This window comes from Pristis pectinata, chromosome 1, assembly GCF_009764475.1.
Source record: "Pristis pectinata isolate sPriPec2 chromosome 1, sPriPec2.1.pri, whole genome shotgun sequence".
Classification (NCBI taxonomy): Eukaryota; Metazoa; Chordata; class Chondrichthyes; order Rhinopristiformes; family Pristidae; genus Pristis; species Pristis pectinata.
Window position 1 is genome coordinate 63,738,924 of NC_067405.1, and position 18,696 is coordinate 63,757,619.

An 18,696-nucleotide genomic window follows, 5' to 3' on the forward strand; every position below is an offset into this window, starting at 1 on the left:
GAGTTATGACACTGGGATTGCTTTTGAAAAATTGTCACAACTGGAGAGAAAGAACACTCCTAACTGATTCAATGATACCAATTTTCAATAATATATTGTCTAGGAGAAATGCAAGGTTCATCGGTGCTGCAGCACTGAAAGGCATCAGTCAGCCCATTATACTAAAAGTCATCTGATGTATTTCTCACCATTTAAGTTAGTCTAGCTTACTTGCACAAAATAATTATAATACAAAAGATGGTAAGTTTGTGGCGACCAATGGACAAAGAGATTGGAATGCTGATATAGATGTATACAGGCACTAATGATAACTTTTAATTTGTATAGGACAATTGATTCCCTCTATGAAGAACTAGTTCGTGAAGGTCTGCTCATAAAGCCAAAGAATATCCAACTTTCTGATTTTAAAGGTATGAAAAAATTGTTTCTACTTTTACAAAAGGGTTTTGCAAATGATAAGTATAAGGCTAACAGGTAATTTTTTACCTTAAGTTTGGGTCAGCTTTTAGAATGCCATGCAAAATTTTGATGTCAATTTGACTTTTAAAATATATATTATAATTATATCATTTTAAGAATGGAGGTTGAACTTGAACCCACTTCAGTCTTGTGCTAGGTATATTGGAATGAGAGGCATCACTATGCCAGACACACCTTTTACAAGTTCCCTCTTGGAAGGAATTAGATCATGCATTTAGTGATGCCTTTGTCTAATATATTCAACAATGCCAGGAAGGCTGGCATATTCTAAGCTGCACTACATGGGTTTGGATGGCATAATAAAGTTAAGTATCCATTATGTAGCTAATGAGGAAATATTAAAGCTTTGAATGACAGCTCCGAGAAGATGTTGCTCAGAGGGGTATTGATTGAAGTGAAGCTTAAAGGTGGGGTATAGAATGTGTTTACATTGTGACCAGGATAGCAGTTATCTGCTTTATGCTGGGTTTTGATGACTACCTGCCATTCACCTGAAACTTCTCATACTCATCTATCATGAGCAATGTTGATGGAGAAGCAAATTGAATTTGGAAGGGATAGACTGTTGAGCTAATATGTAGAGCTACCTTGTATTAGTTAAGCAACAACTTGACTAGTCACATTCAATGTATCACATCACACTAACTATCCTCCCAGTCTCCTCCATCACCATCCTTGAGTATTCCCTGCCCCATTGGCAGGTCAATTCCCCAAAGGTAGTAGCACACTGGCAAAGAAGGAGAAGCATTGGAAAGCCTCAGATAAACCCTTCTACTCTGGTTGGTGGAGTTCTTTCTCGTATTTCCTCTATTTTACCCCATCTCCCTCCAAACAAAACAGAACTAGAGTTCCCCTTGACTTTAACAAGACCTTTGACAAGGTCCTGCATGGTAGGCTGGTCCGGAAGGTTAGGTCACATGGGATCCAGGGCGAGCTAGCCAATCAGATACAAAATTGGCTTGACAGTAGGGGTCAGTGGTGATAGAAGGTTGTTTTTCAGACTGGAGGCTTGTACCAGGTGGTGTGCTGCAGGGATCGGTGCTGGGTCTGTTATTTTTCATCATTTATATGAATGATTTGGATGAGAATGTAAGTGGCATGGTTGGTAAGTTTGTGGATGACACTAAAATTGGTGGTATAATGGACAGTGAAGAAGATTATCTAAGTTTACACCAGGATCTTGATCAACTGGACCAGTGGGTCGTGGAATGGTAGATGGAGTGTAATTAAGGTAAACATGAGTTGAATCGTGAGCAAACCTGGGCAGACTTGCACAGTAAATAGTAGGGACCTGGGGAGTGTTGTAGAATAGGGAGACCTCAGGGTGCAGATATATAGTTCCTTGAAAATTGTGATACAGGTAGGCAGGGTGGTGAAGAAGGTATTTGGCACATTTGCCTTTATCAGTCAGAATATTGAGTACAGGAGTTGGGATGTCATGTTACAGCTGTACAAGATGTTAGTATGGCCACATACGGAGTACTACTTATAGTTCTGATCACTCTTCTATAGGAAGGATGTCAATAATCTGGAAAAGGTGCCAAAAAGATTTACGAGGTTGCTACCAGGACTGAATTGTTTGAGTTATAAACAGAGGCTGGATAGGCTCAGATTTTTTTTCCCTTGAGCGTTGGAAGCTGAGGGGTGACATTACAGAGGTTGACAAAATCATGAAGGGCATAGATAAGGTGAATAGCCACAGTCTTTTTTCCCCAGGGTAGGGGAGTCCAAAACTAGAGGGCATAGGTTTAAAGTGAGAGGGAAAAGATTTAAAAGAGAACTGAGGGGCAACTTTTTCACACAGAGGGTGGTGCGTACTGTATATGGAACAAGCTGCCAGAGGAAATGGCAAAGGCAGGTACAATTACGACATTTAGGAGATATGGGACAAGTACATGGATAGGAAAAGTTTAGAGTGATATGGGCCAAACACAGGCAAATAGGACTAGCTGAATTAGACAACTTGATCAGCACGGACATGTTGGGCTGAAGGGCCTTTTTCTGTGCAGTATAGCTCTATGACTCTAGTCCTCGCCTTTCACCCTACTGGCTTCTGCATCGGGCACATCATCCCTCGTCATTTCCACCAGCTGCAACAAGATCCCACCACTAGCCATGTTTTTTCCTCCCCATTCCTTTCTGCCTACTACAGGGACCACTCCCTCTGTGACTCTCTGTCTCCCAATTCCACCCCCCCCCCCCCAACGCACACACAGTGATGACATCAGACAGGCAATTGCCGATGGAGAACAAGGAAGTAAAAAGCATAAGTTTTCTGATGATTTACTGATGTTTTCTGATGATTATTGTCACATGTACTGAGATACAGTGAAACAGCTTTTGTTTTCATGTCATCCAGACAGATCATTCCATACATAAGTAGTACAGAAGGAAAATGAAACAGAATGCAGAATATAGTATCACAGTTACAGAGGAGTGCAGTTCAGGTAGACAAAGTACAAGGGTCACGATGAGGTAGATTGAGAGATCAAGAATTCATTTTTATCATATAAGAAGTCTATTCAGAAGTCTTATAACAGCGGAATAGAAGCTGTCCTTAAGCCTGGTGGTACGTGTAATCAAGCTTTTGTATCTTCTCCTCGATGGGAGGGGGGAGAAGAGAAAATGACTGGGGTGGGAGGGGCCCTTAATTATGTTGGTTGCTTTCCCGAGGCAGCAGAAGTACTGACAGGGTCAATGGAGGGGAGGCTGGATTTCATTCATAAAAGATGTTTCAAAATAAAATACGTATATTTACTTTTATTTTATTAATATAATTGGAATTTTTAACATTCTACACATAAGATTATTTCTTTATGGCAAGAAATTCAGATTACCTCGTGCAATAAGATGTTACACTTTCAGGGCTCTTTACTTGAGTTTAGAGTGCAGAGACTAACTGATGTTGCCAGTTTATTGAATTCCATCTATTACACCAAGGAAGCCTTTTACACACATCCTATAGAGCAGCAGGGATTCACTGATAGCAACTTAGAGCTTCAGAATCAGAATCAGGTTTATTATCATTGATTTATGATGTGAAAATTTGTTGTTTTGCGGCAGCAGTACAGTGCAACAGCAGAGCAGTCCGTGATGTTCAACTGCATCGCTCAGGTTCATTGTTTAATTACGGCAATTTTCTGCAGGTACCCCAGATCTTGTCAATGACAAAATACAAGCCAGTGTCCTCTTGGGTCAACTGGATGCTTAGGTTAGTAAAACTAATGTCAGAGAAATAAATCTACTCCCTTGAGAACACACCTCATGGATTTAAGGGTAGGCCCATGGAAAAGATTACTAGATATCCCAACTCCTTGGATTATTTCTTTCAGCATTTTGGATCATCATAATTCAAGTGCAGATATTCAGTAGAACATCCAACATCCATTTAGGCAGCTGGTGCAAAAGATGTTTCAGTTCAAATGTGGTATTAGACCACTTAATATCTCAAATAAGAACTCAAGGAAAGCATGATACCCTCATAACAAGTTGACAAGATGGTTAACCCAATTTTCATGATTAATTCCCTATTTTTTTTCCTGTATAGGTGAGTACAACTACTTGGGGACCACACTCCGCCAAACAGATATCGAACCCATGCCTTCTCTCTTGGATGTGAAGCAACTGATCACATTGTATGGGATTCTTCCCTTGGGTAAGAGGCTGATAATGAGAATTAAGACTTTGATACAATATACTCAATTCTTAAACATGGAAGAACTCAATCAGTATTTGTAATTTGTCAGCATGGAACGCTGCATGATTCCATTTTAATGTGACAAATGTGTACATAGTTACATTACTACTTTTCAAATGACGCAGATGATACTGTTTACTTACCTAATCTAAAACAACCAGGTTGTGCCAAATCAGGTTCTCCAAGAAAGAGTGGGAAGTTAGTTACCTTGGTTTCCACCTCAAAATATATTGTTAAATTGCAGCCTGCTGAGTTCCAACAGCAGAGTCGTTATAATGCAGCTTCCACCACTTTATTGCACAGCACTCAGGAAAGATTCCCAGCTCTGAAAGCCACAATCTCCATGGCTACCATGAGGGAGAAGGTCGTTGTAGGGGAGAGGATCTTCTTTGCATCTTCTGCCAGCGAGGTTACCCTCCCAAAGTCACCTGCCACATCAGTCCCATAGTTATGTTACCTGTGGGATGATCAATAAGTCAAACGTAACTGTTTTCACATTAGTTACATTCTACATAAAGATTCATTGTTAGTTTGAACATGGACTGGGCACTTTGAAACGTGTGTGAGCAGTCTTCAATAACCGTCAGAGCTATCTTTAGAGGTATTCTTTAAATGCTGCCAAATGAAGAAACCAGCTTCTAGTGCTCCTTGGTTTTTGTGACCGTTCAACAATCATTTTATGGAGCTGAAAGTTCCAATTTATGTTGCAAGGGTCTGAAACGTGGTTGCACAATGATTGGCATCATAAGATGTACAACAGATGAGCCAATGTGAATTGAGACCAAAAGTACCTGGTCCAATTTTGTGATTAGTGCATTTTCATCTGGAATTGATCACATACTCAATTAACTTTGGGGAAGATCAAATGTGGATCATGTGGCATTTAATAAGCATCCCTATGCAGTCTGATATCTAGGCATGCCACTTTAATAAAGAACATAGCTGAGCAAAGTATGTGTCTGTGAGTCAATGAGAGGAAATGTGTGAGAAGCTTGATAGTAACCTTGAGCTTTGAGAAACTCTTTGAGCTCTTTTGTGTGCCCCTACATTCCCTTATAAATTCAGCTCGATGACACAGTGACCAGTTTCCTCAAAGTATATCAAGGACCCGTAGTTGGAAGGATGCCATTCCCACAGTACACTGTTGCTTCCATCTGTCTGTGCAGCACTGGAAGCAGATCCTAAGTATACTTGTATTGGAGTTTGGAGGTTTATCCAAGTGTCTGACTGACAAATTACCTTTTGTTTTATTTGTATACTAAGCTCACTGACAAGGTCAGAATTTGTCCAAATTTAATTCTCCAAAATTAACAGTTTTGAAGCACTGCAGCCTTGTAGTGAAGGTACTCCTACAGTGCTCATAGAGCATGAAAACAGGCCATTCGGCCCACCGTCCACACTGACCAAAGTCAAAGTCAAGTTTATTGTCATATCCACAAGTACATGTATGTACAGGTGCAATGAAAAACTTAATTGTAGCAGCATCATAGACACATAGCATTAGATAATCAGCATTCACAAGAAAAAAAATAAATTAAACATAAATTATACACAATGTTTACAAGAAAGAACACAATTAGAACAAAAAAAAACACGATGTCCATTTTAGTGCAAAGTGATCATAGTGCTGCTAAACTGTAGTGATTGGGGTTTTGCTGGTTGGTTCAATAACTGAATGGTTGAAGCTGTTCTTGAAACTGGTGGTTTAGGACTTCAGGTTTCTGTACCTCCTGGCCGATGATAGCTGCAAGAAGATGGCATGGACTGGATGGTGGGGATCTTTGATGATGGATGTTGCCGCCTTGAGGCAGTGCCTCTTGCAGATACTACTGACGGTGGGGTGGGATCTGCCCCTGATGCACCGGGCAGAGCCCACTACTCTCTGCAGCTTCTCGTGTTTCTGTGTATTCGAATTGCCGTACCAGACCATGAGGCAACCAGTCAGGATGCTTTCATCAGTCAACCTGCAGAGATTTGTTTGAGTAATCAGTGACAAGCCGAATATCCTTAACCTCCTAAGGAAGTAAAGATGCTGACGCGCCTTATGATTGCATCTATGTGCTGGGCCCAGGACAGGTCATCCAACATATTAATGCCCGGGAATTTAAAGCTGCTGACTCTCTCCACTGCCAATTCCCCCCAGTGTAGACTGGCATATGTTCACCCTCCTTCCCCTTTCTGAAATCAACAATCAGCTCTTTAGTTTTGTTGACATCGAGCAAGAGGTTGTTGTGGTGTCCTATCTCGCTCTGGTAAGCTGACTCATCGCCAGCTGTGATTTGCCCGACAACAGTAGTGTCATCGGCGAATTTGAAGATGGTTTTGGAGCTGTGCTTAGCCATTCATTCAATGTGTGCATAGAGAGTAGAGCGGAGGGCTAACCCTGCAGCCTTGAGGTTCACCCGTGTTGATGATCAGTGAGGAGGAGATGTAGGCACCCGTCCATATTATTCACATCTTCCAGCACTTGGCCCATAGCCTTCTATGTCTATTATGATTAAAGTGCTCATCTGGACACTTCTTAAGTGCTTTCATCGGCTCTACTTCCACCACCCTCTCCAGCAGTGCATTCTGGGTACTTGCCAGTCTCTGAGTGAAAAAGGTCCCCCTTTAAATCTATTGCCTTTTTACTTTAAATCTGTGCCTTCCAGTTTTATTCACAAAGGGGAAAAACTTCCTGCAATCTACTCTATCTAGACCACTCATAATTTTTTTAAACCTCAAACATGTCTCTCTTAACCTGCTCTGCTCCAGGGAAAACAGACCTAGTTTCTCCTCAGAACTGAAACACTCCATCCCAGGCAACATCCTGGTGTAACTCCTCTTAACCCTCTACAGGGCTATCTGATCCTTGCTGTCATGTGGTGACCAGGAATGCATCCAGTACTCCAGCTGAGGTCTGACCAACTTTTTTATAAAGTTGAAGGCTAACCAATGGTGAACCCGCAGACTCTGCCACAGGTGGGGCAGGAGGTGTTTGAAGGATGGGTAGGTGGATGGCTGATTAGGGGGTAGTGCGCTCCTTTCACCTTTTACTCCTCCTGCATTTTGAATAGTCAAAAGCCAGGGATTTCCATGAGTCAGTGAGGATGTTACACTTTTTCAAGGAGGCTTTGAGAACAGTTTTGAATCTTTTGCTCTGTACACCTGGTAATCTCTGGCCATACAGAGCTCAGAACAGTGTCTGATTCAGGGGTCAGGTATTGGACATGCGACTGAATTAACCTGTCCATCGGAACAGACTGAGTGTAATCAGAACTTCGGTGCTGGAGATGTTGGCCTGGGAGAAGATGCTTACGTAGTTCACATCCTGCCAGTGGATTGGAGGATTTTCAGAGACAATGTTAATGGTATTTCTGCAGTTCATTAGGTGCCTGACCTAAAATGGTTCATTACTCAGAAGCATACTGGAAAGGAAGGAACATTGCTTCTCAATCAATTATGAGCTTTGAGAGTGTGCCAGGAGACTTTAGATAATTTTACCCATTTCAGGAAAGGAGACATCTGATTGTGGGTAGGGGGTACGGGTGGAGCGGGTTGGGGGGTGGGGTGCTCTATCTCCTGTATTTTACAGGAAAGTTATTGCTGGGGGCTTCCTCAAGTGCCTCCTTAAAGGGAATAAAAAAACTACTCCCTGAATTGCTGTGTGAATTCTATCCATTTAAAGGCATATGAACATGATCTCCCACATGTCAACTCCAAGAGAAATACAGGAAGTAGCATTAATCACTTGTGCTTTTCTGACCTCACTAAAATCTGCAACCCTGTCAGTTGAGGACTGTTGAGCATCTTTCTCAAATGCAGCTGCCTGTGGGAATTCATCTTCATCTCATGGCTGCCACACCATGGAATGCAAACCATGGTCCTTCCCACAGATCCATAACAGGCCCAATCTCAGTGCAGATTTATGTTGGGGAAGCCTTTCTCACAGGCCTTAGTGGGAACTATTTATTCAGGACATATTTCATTTTACCTTTTTTTTTTTAGCTTATTAGCTTTCTGTTCAAGTGTATGCTTTATAGAAGCTGTTCAACAGCAATTCTGAATTTTATAGAGCACTGTCTGTATATTTTTTAACTTAACTTTCTTCTTGAACCTTTAATTCACGCCTAAAGGAGTGGGTAAGTATGAATGTCGGCCTGACTTTGTAATCTTAGGCATTAATACTCCAAAAGTTCACAATTAGTTACAATGTAACAAAGATTTTGTTTTTTATTTGTTTTCCCTTTTTTTTAACCAAGTTACATCCGGGGGAAATAAAATCATGCAGCATAGAGTCTATAACAGTTTGGTGTGAATGATAACACTGTCGAGATGTCAGATTTCCAGAGAAACCACTTGGCAGATGTGAGCCCTGCACATTTGCTTCAGTATTAATCAGAGCAACAAACAGATGCACCTCCTCAGAGCTCTGTAACCAAGATCATTTCAACAGAACACTTGCTTATAGAATTAGGTTTTTCTTCACTTAACAGTTCTTTGATGGCGTAGTTGATATGTGTGTTTCTAGTATGGCAAGTAGGAGTGGTAGGCAGAGCAATACATTAGATTTCAATTCATTTAAGCTGAAAAAGAAGGGGTTAAAAGAACAAATTTTCTGTTCCTAATTACCATTCTTCTGCAAAGTCTGCATAAATGGATAGCAAGGGCAGTATCAGGCTTGGCCATGAATCCACCAATGGAAAAAGAAACTGCCAATAGTCGTTGGCTATACTGAGGGATGAGGGATAAGAACATAAGTAATAGAAGCAGGTTAGGCCATTTGACCCCTTGTGTCTGCTCAGACATTCAGTAAGACCATGCCTGATCTTGTACCTCCATGCCTCGTTCCTACACTAACCCGTTATCCCCTGACTCACTTCACATCCAAAAGTCCTTTCATATCCATTCTGAATAAACTCAGCAACTGAACCTCCCTGACCCTACTGAGTAGAAATTCCAATGATCCGCTACCCCCTGTGTGAAGAAAACACTTCTCATCCCAGTTCTGAATGGCCAAACAGTCATTTGGACAATGTGCCAAAGAACAATTGGCACACGTTCAACTGTAAACCTGCATGAGTTAACCTTTAAAAAAGAGAGGGTTAAGAAAGCAATACTTCACAGATTTTTTATTTGCAGAGCTAGCCAGTCTAAGAGAAAATAGCAATGAGAGTGTAATTTAAAAAATCCTCAGGTCGAGGAACGATTGTAGATTCCTTGTGCTAGTTGTTTCATTGAGATAAAACCATGCTTGGAAAGTTGATCATAGCAGAATCAAATGAGGATAGATTTGGCTTTGATAGAATTCCTCTCTCCCAACCATAATTTAAATAATCCATTATTGTACACTATGCATGTTTCAGTAAAGATTCAGACATCTATTCGTGTCTAGGGAACTACTACAGCACAAGCTGTCATTCTTCTGAAAAGGAGAAACAAGAAAAAATTAGCGAGAAAAAGAGCTGTGCACTTGTGCGGTTTATTTTTGCCACTGCTTATAATACATAATATAGCAGAATTTTTGTAGTTCCATGGGACTTTAATTTCTCTGTTTATAAGGTCTCTGGGGTTGTGGGAAATCCTGTGTTCAAGGCTTTAGTCTGAATTGATGGAACTTCTGATTACTGTTCAAATAATTTAATAACAGAATCCCCTTTCTGGAATTCAAAAGAAAATTTGGAGGAAGATTGTGAATGATTTTTTTTGGAAAGCATGGGAAAAAGACCTAACTTTTTCTGAAACTCTTGGGAGCCTGTTAAGGAATCCCATTTTACCTCTGGAGTTCAGCTTTTTGGTCCATGTTTGGACAAAGACTGCAATGAAGTCTGGAGGTGACTTGTCCTGTAGAAACTCAAATTAGGCATCATTCAGTAGTCTATTGGTGAGTAAGTGTTATTTGATAGCACTGTGAATGATAGTCTCTGTCACTTTTCTGACAATGCATATGTTTTTTTTAATCTATGACCAAACTATTCCCTCAGAATTTCCTAATTAAAATAAAACCTGGCAGTACTTGCTTGCAAGTTAATATGGCGTTCATTTGGAAGCCTACTATTTGTTTAAAATGTGTTAGCATTTTCTTCCAGATTGAGGGTTATTAAATTAGGTTGTTCTCTGTGGAGCAGCAGTGGCTGAGGGGAGGCCTGATAGAAGTTTATAAGATTATGAGAGGCATAGATAGCATAGACACCGGTATCTTTTTTCCAAGGTTGAAAAGTCTAATACAAGAAGGCATGCATTTAAGGTGAGATGGGGTAAGTTCAAAGGAGTTGCTCAGGGCAAGTTTTTTTTTACACAGAGAGAGGTGGATGCCTGAAATGCACTGCCATGGGTGGTAGTGGAGGCAGATACGATAGAGGCATTTAAAAGGCGCTTAGATAGGCACATGGATATCCAGAGAATGGAGTGTTATGGACATTGTGTAGGCAGAAGCAATTAGTTTAGTTAGGTGTTTAATTAGTTTGGCACAACATCGTGAGCTGACGGGCCTGTCCTGGGCTGCAGGGTAATCATTGTTTGTATGTATTATAAGGAATATTTATGAGTGTGCTCCAACTATAAAATAACTTCAATGTTCAGAATTGCACAAAAATCTTTCTGAACTGCTTCTGATGTCATTTTAGAATGGAAATTTGAACAGATTGTTGCCCTATTTTACCCTCCACAAACTAAAACTGATCATAATAATGAGCTCGGGGGAAAAGAAGGTTCAGAGTCGTGCCATCTGCTCTGGAATATGCCATCTAAACTTCTCTGGCTCTCTATCTCTATTACATCCAATAAGCTGCTTCTTAAAGCCAAACTCTTTAATCTACCTTTTGGACACTTGTCCTAATATCACCTTAAATGGCTTTAAGCACATGTGAATCCTTTGGAATCTTTGATTATGTTAATATTCTGATCCTCCTTTACCATAGATGTGGTGATGCAAAGCTTAAGTTATTTGACTAGCAACCTGAGTTCTGGGCCATTGATCCAGAGATGAGTTTGAATTCCACCATATCAGCTGGTGTCTTTAAATTAAAGTAACTGGTATCATTTTGTTTTTTTTTTAAAAAAAAGCTAGTGCAACAACTGTAAGCATGAAATTAATGATTGTCATAAAAATCCATTTAATCCACCAACACTCATCGGAGAAGGAAATGTGGTACTCCGGTCTATGTGACTGCAATGTGGTTGACTTTTAATTGCTTCCTCGGTTCAGGGTCAGTTAGGGATGGGCAATAAATGCCTGCATTGCCAGCAATGTCCACATCCTGTAAACAAACAAATATCAATACTTCACATTGTAATCTCTTGCCTTCCTCCATAGCTACCTCTCATCCTGTTTAATATCTTAAACACAAGAGAAGCTTGGAAGTTTTGACTGTTTTAGGAGCAAAATGGTATTAGTAATTAGTTATGGTGCAAGTGGAATAGGTTTCTACCACAACTTTATTGAGAATGAAAGAAGGTATTAGCATCTATTGCTTTTACTTAATTTTTTTTTCAAAATCCCCTTTGTTATCTCCATGCAATGCTGGATTTCAAGTGAAAGTGTTTTTCATTCACTTTAGTTCTGCATTGTAAATGAACTGCTTTTTTTTAAACATAAGATAGCCATTTGCTAAGCATTCAGTAAGTGTATACTAAAATATGACAGTTCAACATGTGAATAGTTAATTCCCAGTCCTTGCTCTCGGTGTCATCAATGCACAATTAATGGAAGCGTCTCATGACACACAATGGCTTGGAAAGAGAGCATGCTAATAATTCATTCAGAGTTCAAGGCTGGATTTCCCGCATTGTCTCTATTGGGAATGCCACCTAGGTCAAATGGAAAACAGCCAGTGCATTTTGTGCTTTCTGATCATTTTAGTTAAAAAGTCAACTGAGAATTGAAGATATCCAATATTTTTCTTTATATTTATCATGAAGGTCAATACCATAACGATGAGAAAGAACATCAAATGTAATCCTAATTATTGTTAGGTTACAGAGAACATAGAACATTACAGCACAGTACAGGCCCTTCAGCCCACGATGTTGTGCCCACATTTTATCCGGCTCTAAGATCTAAATAACCCTTCCCTCCCACATAGCCCTCCATTTTTCTATCATTCATGTGGTTATCTAAGAGTCTTTTAAATGTCCCTAATGTATCTGCCTCCATGACCTCTGCCAGCAGTGCATTCCATACACCCACCGCTCTCTGTGTTTTTAAAAAAAAACTCCTCCTTCTGACATCCCCATACCATCTTTAAAATTATGCCCCCTCGTGTTAACCATTTTCGCCCTGGGAAAAAGTCTCTGTTCACTCGATCTGTGCCTCTTATCATCTTGTACACCTCTATCAAGTCACCTCTCATCCTCCTCCTCCTCCTCTCCAAAGAGAAAAGCCCTAGCTCACTCAACCCATCCGCATAAGACATGCTCTCCAATCCAGGCAACATCCTGGTAAATCTCCTCTGCACCTTCTCTAAAACTTACACATCCTTCCTATAATGAGGAGACTAGAAGTGAACACAATAATCCAAGTGTGGTCTAACCAGAGTTCTGTAGAGCTGCAGCATTACCTCACGGCTCTTGAACTAAATACACTGACTAATGAAAGCCAACACACCATATGCTGCCTTAACAACCCTATCAACCTGCGCGGTAACCTTGAGGGATCTATGGACATGGGCCCCAAGATCCCTCTATTCCTCCACACTGCTAAGAGTCCTGCCATTTACCTTGTATTCTGCCTTCAAATTCAATCTTCCAACGTGTATCACTTCACACTTTTCCGGGTTGAATTCCATCTACCACTTCTCAGCCCAGCTCTGCATCCTATCAATGTCCTGTTGTAACCTACAGCAACCTTCTACACTATCCACAATGCCACCAACCTTTGTGTCCTCTGCAGACTTAATAACCCACCGTTCCACATCCTCATCCAAGTCATTTATAAAAATCACAAACAGTAGGGGACCCAGAACAGATCCCTGCAGAACACCACTGGTCACCAACCTCCAGGCAGAATATGCTCCATCTACAACCACCCTCTGTCTTCTATGGGTGAGCCAATTCTGAATCCACACAGCCAAGTTTCCCTGGTTCCCATGCCTCCTAACTTTCTGAATGGGCCTTCCATGAGGACCCTTATCAAACACCTTACTAAAATCCATGTACACCACATCCACTGCTCTACCTTCATCAATGTGTTTTGTCACATCCTCAAAGAATTCAATCAGGCTCGTGAGGCACGACCTGCACCTCACAAAGCTATGCTGACTGTCCCTAATCAGCTTATGCTTCTCCAAATGCCCATAAATCCTGTCTCTAAGAATCTTCTCCAGTAATTTGCCCACCATTGAAATAAGACTCACTGGCCTGTAATTCCCATGGTTATCCCTATTCCCTTTCTTAAACAAAGGAACAACATTTGCCATCCTCCAATCATCTGGTACTACTCCTGTGACCAGTGAGGACGCAAAGATCATCACTGAGGGCACAGCGATCTCTTCCCTAGCTTCCCGTATTAACCTTGGATATACGTATCCCATCCGGCCCTGGTGACTTATCTATCCTAATGTTTTTCAAAAGTTCCAGCACATCCTCTTGCCTCACATCGACATGCCCTAGCGTATCAGCCTGTTGTACGCCATCCTCACAAATGTCAAGGTCTCTCTCACTGATGAATACTGAAGCAAAATATCCATTAAGGACCTCCCCTACCTGTTCCGACTCCAGGCACATGTTTCCTCTTTTATCCTTAATCGTTCCTACCCTCACTCTAGTCATCCTCCTATTCTTCACATATGTGTAGAATGCCTTGGGGTTTTTCTTAATCCTACTCACCAAGGCCTTCTCATGCCCCTTTCTAGCTCTCCTAAGTCCATTCTTAAGCTCTCTCTTGGCTACCTTGTAACTCTGCAGAGCCCTGTCTGATCCTCGCTTCCTAAACCTTAAGTAAGCTTCTTTCTTCCTCTTGACAAGATATTCTGTCTCTTGTCACCCATGGTTCCTTCACTCTAACATCCTTACCCTGCCTCAACGGGACAAACCAATCTAGAACCCCATGCAAGTACTCCTTAAACAACCTCCACATTTCCATTGTGCACTTCCCCAAGAACATCTGTTCTCAATTTGCACTCCCAAGTTCCTGCCTAATAGCATCATAATTCCCCCTTCTTCAATTAAATACTTTCCCATATCGTCTGCTCCTATCCCTCTCCAAGGCTATAATAAAGATCAATGAATTATGGTCACGGTCTCCAAAATGCTCTCCCACCTAGAGATCTAAAACCTGATCAGGCTCATTATCTAGTACCAGGTCCAGTATGGCCTCTCCTCTGGTCGGCCTGTCCACATACTGTGTCAGGAATCCTTCCTGGACACACCTAACAAACTCTACCCCATTTATCCCCTTTACTCTAAGGAGGTGCCAATCAATATTAGGGAAGCTGAAATCACCCATGACAACAATGCTGTTATTTTTGCACCTCTCCGAAATCTGTCTCCCGATCTGCTCCTCGGTGTCTCTGCTGCTATTGGGTGGGGGTGGGGGGGTGTCGCTCCCTTCCTGCTTCTGACTTCCACCCACACTGACTCAGTCGACGATCCCTCCAGGATGTCCTCCCTTTCTACAGCTGTGACACTGTCCCTGATCAGCAAAGCCACTCCCCCACCTCTTTTAGCTCCGTTCCCGTCCCTTTTGAAACATCTAAACCCCGGAATATCCAGCAGCCATTCCTGCCCTTGTGACAGCCAAGTCCCTGAAGCATCCAACACACCTCCAAATGTCTTTGTTTCATGCTTGTTTAGATGTGAGACAATATCTAATCCTATTCACTCGCAAACTGGACATGTATTGACCTAAAGTGGGAGCATTGGCTACTTTCCCCACAGTCGAGAAGTCCAATCGAATTGGAGTCTACCATATGCTATCTCAATTAAGATTCAAGGAGAAGAGTGATTGGAGCCTTGTAGCTGTCCTGATGAATAACGAAAAAAACATGGGATCTCTAGTGCTAAAAGCAACATATTCCACTGCTCCCATGTCACAACTGGTAAAATATTTTGGGAGATAGGACTACAAACAGGTAAAATAAACACGGAAGAAATCATCCAGGTTAGTGCTTGTCCCTGACAAGATATTCAGTTTGATGGCCTAACTGAATATTTTTTTGACAAGTATTTTTAATTTGGAATATGTTGATGTTCAGAGGGAAGGGGATCCTTGTACATAAATCACTAAAAGCTAATGTGCAGATTAAGCAGACCAGATCTGTACCGTGTTGAGTTTAGAAGAATGAGTGATCTCAGTGAAACATACAAAATAACTACATGGCTTGACTGTGTTAATACAAGTAAGATGTTTCCCCTGGCTGAGGTGCCCAAAACCAGGGTTCACTGTCAAAATAAAAGGTTGAATCCTCAGGATAGAGATGAGAAGAAATTTATTTGCCCAAAGGGTAGTGAATCTGGAATTCCTAGCGTAAGAGGCTTAATCACTGAGACTGAGAACAATAGCTTCAGAGGTTTGGTTCAGGAAAGTGGCACTGGACAAAGAAAAGCCCTGAATGATTGAAAGGTCGAGCAGAAGTGAGGGCACAGATGGCCTACCCCTGCTTCTATTTCTTGCGTTCTCTTCATATTATAAAGCCTCTATAAAATCTCCTTCTCCTTTTCTTAAGTTTAGTTGAAATACTAAGTGTTTCCACAGAACTAGTTTCCCATCCCAAACTTCACTTTGTGAATTTAGAATGCAAACTTTAATGTCCTTTCCATAAAGGAGGAGCCAAAAACTATGATCTTGAAGTCCCTGCTCTTATTTATAATTTGGAATAGGATAAACCTTAAGTCTGATTCTGTCTTTTATTGGATCACTGATGACCTGTATCTTAAATACATTTATTCTCCTTTGATCCATCTCTTTTGATACCATCTCTTGAAATTATTAACCTTAATCTTGAAAACGTCATTTGGCACAGGATCCAGAGCATTTTTTGGAAATAATAAGCAGATTTCACTGACCTATTTATGGACCAAATGCTTCCTCTTTTTTTTTTAACTTTTTTTTAAAAAACTTTTTAATTTTTTTTTATTTACAGCGTGGTAACAGGCTCTTCCGGCCCAGCGAGTCCGCACCGCCCATTATAAACCCCAAATTAACCTACCCGTACGTCTTTAGCATGTGGGAGGAAACCGGAGCACCCAGCAGAAACCCACGCAGACATGGGAGAACGTACAAACTCCTTACAGACAGCAACGGGAATTGAACCCCGATCGCTGGCGCTGTAATAGCGTTGCACTGACTGCTACGCTACCGTGCCGTTTTTTTTGCTTTTCCTTCATTCCTGGTTCTAACTGGAAGATTTTGCAATGTTGTTCTAAATCCTGTGCCAGAGAAAATAGATTGTCTTTTATCTACCTAGTCTCCTTATTGTTCCAGGTATTTCAATCAGATTACAATTCCATCTTTTTAGTACTCCAGATTTTAATGTTAAAGTCAATGCAAATAAAATTTAATGGCTGAAACAGAACTAGACTTGGAGGAAAATGAAATTCTGTGCAGTAAACTTTCTCTAATAAACACCCTGAATTCCTTTTGCAGGTTCCCAAACTGTCCATGAGAAAGCTCCTTTGGTGAAGTCTTTGTTACTGGCAGGACCATCTGGAGTTGGAAAGAAAATGTTGGTCCATGCTCTTTGTACAGAAACCGGAGCCAATCTTTTTAATTTGTCATCACATAACATTACAGGAAAATATCCAGGCAAGACTGGTCTCCAAATGATGATCCATTTGGTTTTCAAGGTAGGATTTTAGATGTATGGACAAAGGAAAGGTTGATTCTTTTGAATATACTGTATATAACAGTAATTTTGTAAAACAGTGTTCCTGGATTTTCCAGAATCATTGGTTGTATGTGAGGCTTTGCTTGTGGTTTCAACGTCTCTTAAAATGTATCCATTTTGGTAAATATTGGGGCCAACATTGATCCGTTAGTTATTCTTGACTTTAATCTTTCCCTGTCACTAAATAGCATTTTCACATCTTTTGTCTTCCCCTCCCACGTTTTCACCTTTCAGTCGGGAAAGAGCGAACAATGCTGGGTTATAGTTCCAAAGGTTCCAGTCTGTACTTCTCACCATGTCTGAGGATGTTGCTCCAAAATGTCCATAAATATTAAAACAGTTCTAATAGCCTTTATCCCAAATTCTATAAGACTATTTTCAACAGCCACTGGAAATCAGTATAAAAAATTTTGAAGAAAATAAATGAATATACAACAATAGTGACAGGCTGTTAAATAAAGAAAAGAAAAAAATATGGAATTCAAAACACCGAGTGCCCAGCATGTTCTCTTCCCAATTACGAATAACAAATGTTTTGTTGTCAAATCTGATTTCCCCTAGAATCCACTTGTAGGATATAGGTGATCAGTGACTGTTTGAAAATTTATGAGCAAGATCATAGGTATTTAATGATATTTACCCCATGGACCTTTATAGATGAGACTAATTATGTTCCTATCCAATCCGAGCTGACCTGACCAGCACTGACAAGAATCCCAACCAAATATCACAATGTGTATGCACTCAGTCTAATATTGCAGAGCCCCTAAATGACCCCAACAAGCATGTAGTAGTGTATTTATTTAGTTTTTGTTTCGTCGCAAGATGCAACTAATCAGGCCTGAGCCCAAGGACTTGTATTTTGATCTGACCCATTGCCGACACTTATAATTGGGTCCTGTTGGGATTAGGATAGGTAGCCAGCACCATGACAAACAACTTTGTGTATTTTGATTTCAAGAAGGAGCAAGTGTCACCTTGTGCCCTGGGACTTGCCAACAATGCTGGCTTCCCAATGGTGTTGGTAGCCATCGACCATAATAATGTTCTCGTAATAGCTGCCTTGGAGAACCCAGATCTGTTCATGATTAAAAAGAGTTTCCACTCCCTAAATATGCAGGTCATCATGGATCATGAGAATCATTATCTGATGGTCACTATCATGTTTCTGTGCAGCTCTGATGACTCGGTCCTGTGGTAAGTTATTGACCTCTTCATTCCTCAAAACCTGTCTACCATCTACAAGGCTTAAGTCAGGAATGTGATGGAAAACTCTCCATTTGCCTGGATGAGTACAGCTTCAACAACATTCAAGGAGCTTGGCAGCACACAGGGCATAGCAACCTGCTCGATTGGCACCCCATCCACTACCATTCACTCAATGCACCACTGGGGCACAGTGGCAGCAGTTTACACCATCTGCAGCATGCACTGCAGCAACTCAACAAGACTCCTTACACAGCACCTTCCAAACCCACGACCTCTACTAGCTAGAAGGACAAGGACAGCAAAAACATGAGAACACCATCACCTAGAAGTTGTCTCCAAGCCACACAGCATCCTGACTTGGAAATATATCGCTGTTCCTTCACCGTCCTGGAACTCTCTCCCTAACAGCACTGTGGGTATACCCACACCTCAAGGACTGCAGTATTCAAGAAGGCAGCTTACCACCACCTTCTCAAGGGCAATTAGGGATAGGCAAATAAATGCTGG

The 18,696-nt window shown here is 41.1% G+C and overlaps 1 protein-coding gene across 2 annotated transcripts in view; it reads left to right on the top strand.

The window, feature by feature from the left end:
• Positions 1-18,696, top strand: part of iqca1 (IQ motif containing with AAA domain 1) — a 169,207-nt gene that overhangs the window by 117,302 nt on the left and 33,209 nt on the right. Inside the window, exons 13-16 of one of the 2 annotated variants that reach the window (XM_052018892.1) lie at positions 328-410; positions 4,028-4,135; positions 16,740-16,939; positions 18,101-18,188. In XM_052018892.1, the coding sequence (XP_051874852.1) occupies positions 328-410; positions 4,028-4,135; positions 16,740-16,939; positions 18,101-18,181 (472 nt within the window). In that variant the 3' untranslated portion in view covers positions 18,182-18,188. Of the gene's footprint in view, positions 1-327; positions 411-4,027; positions 4,136-16,739; positions 16,940-18,100; positions 18,189-18,696 lie in introns of those variants that run through there. The other variant, XM_052018883.1, reaches the window with a different exon arrangement.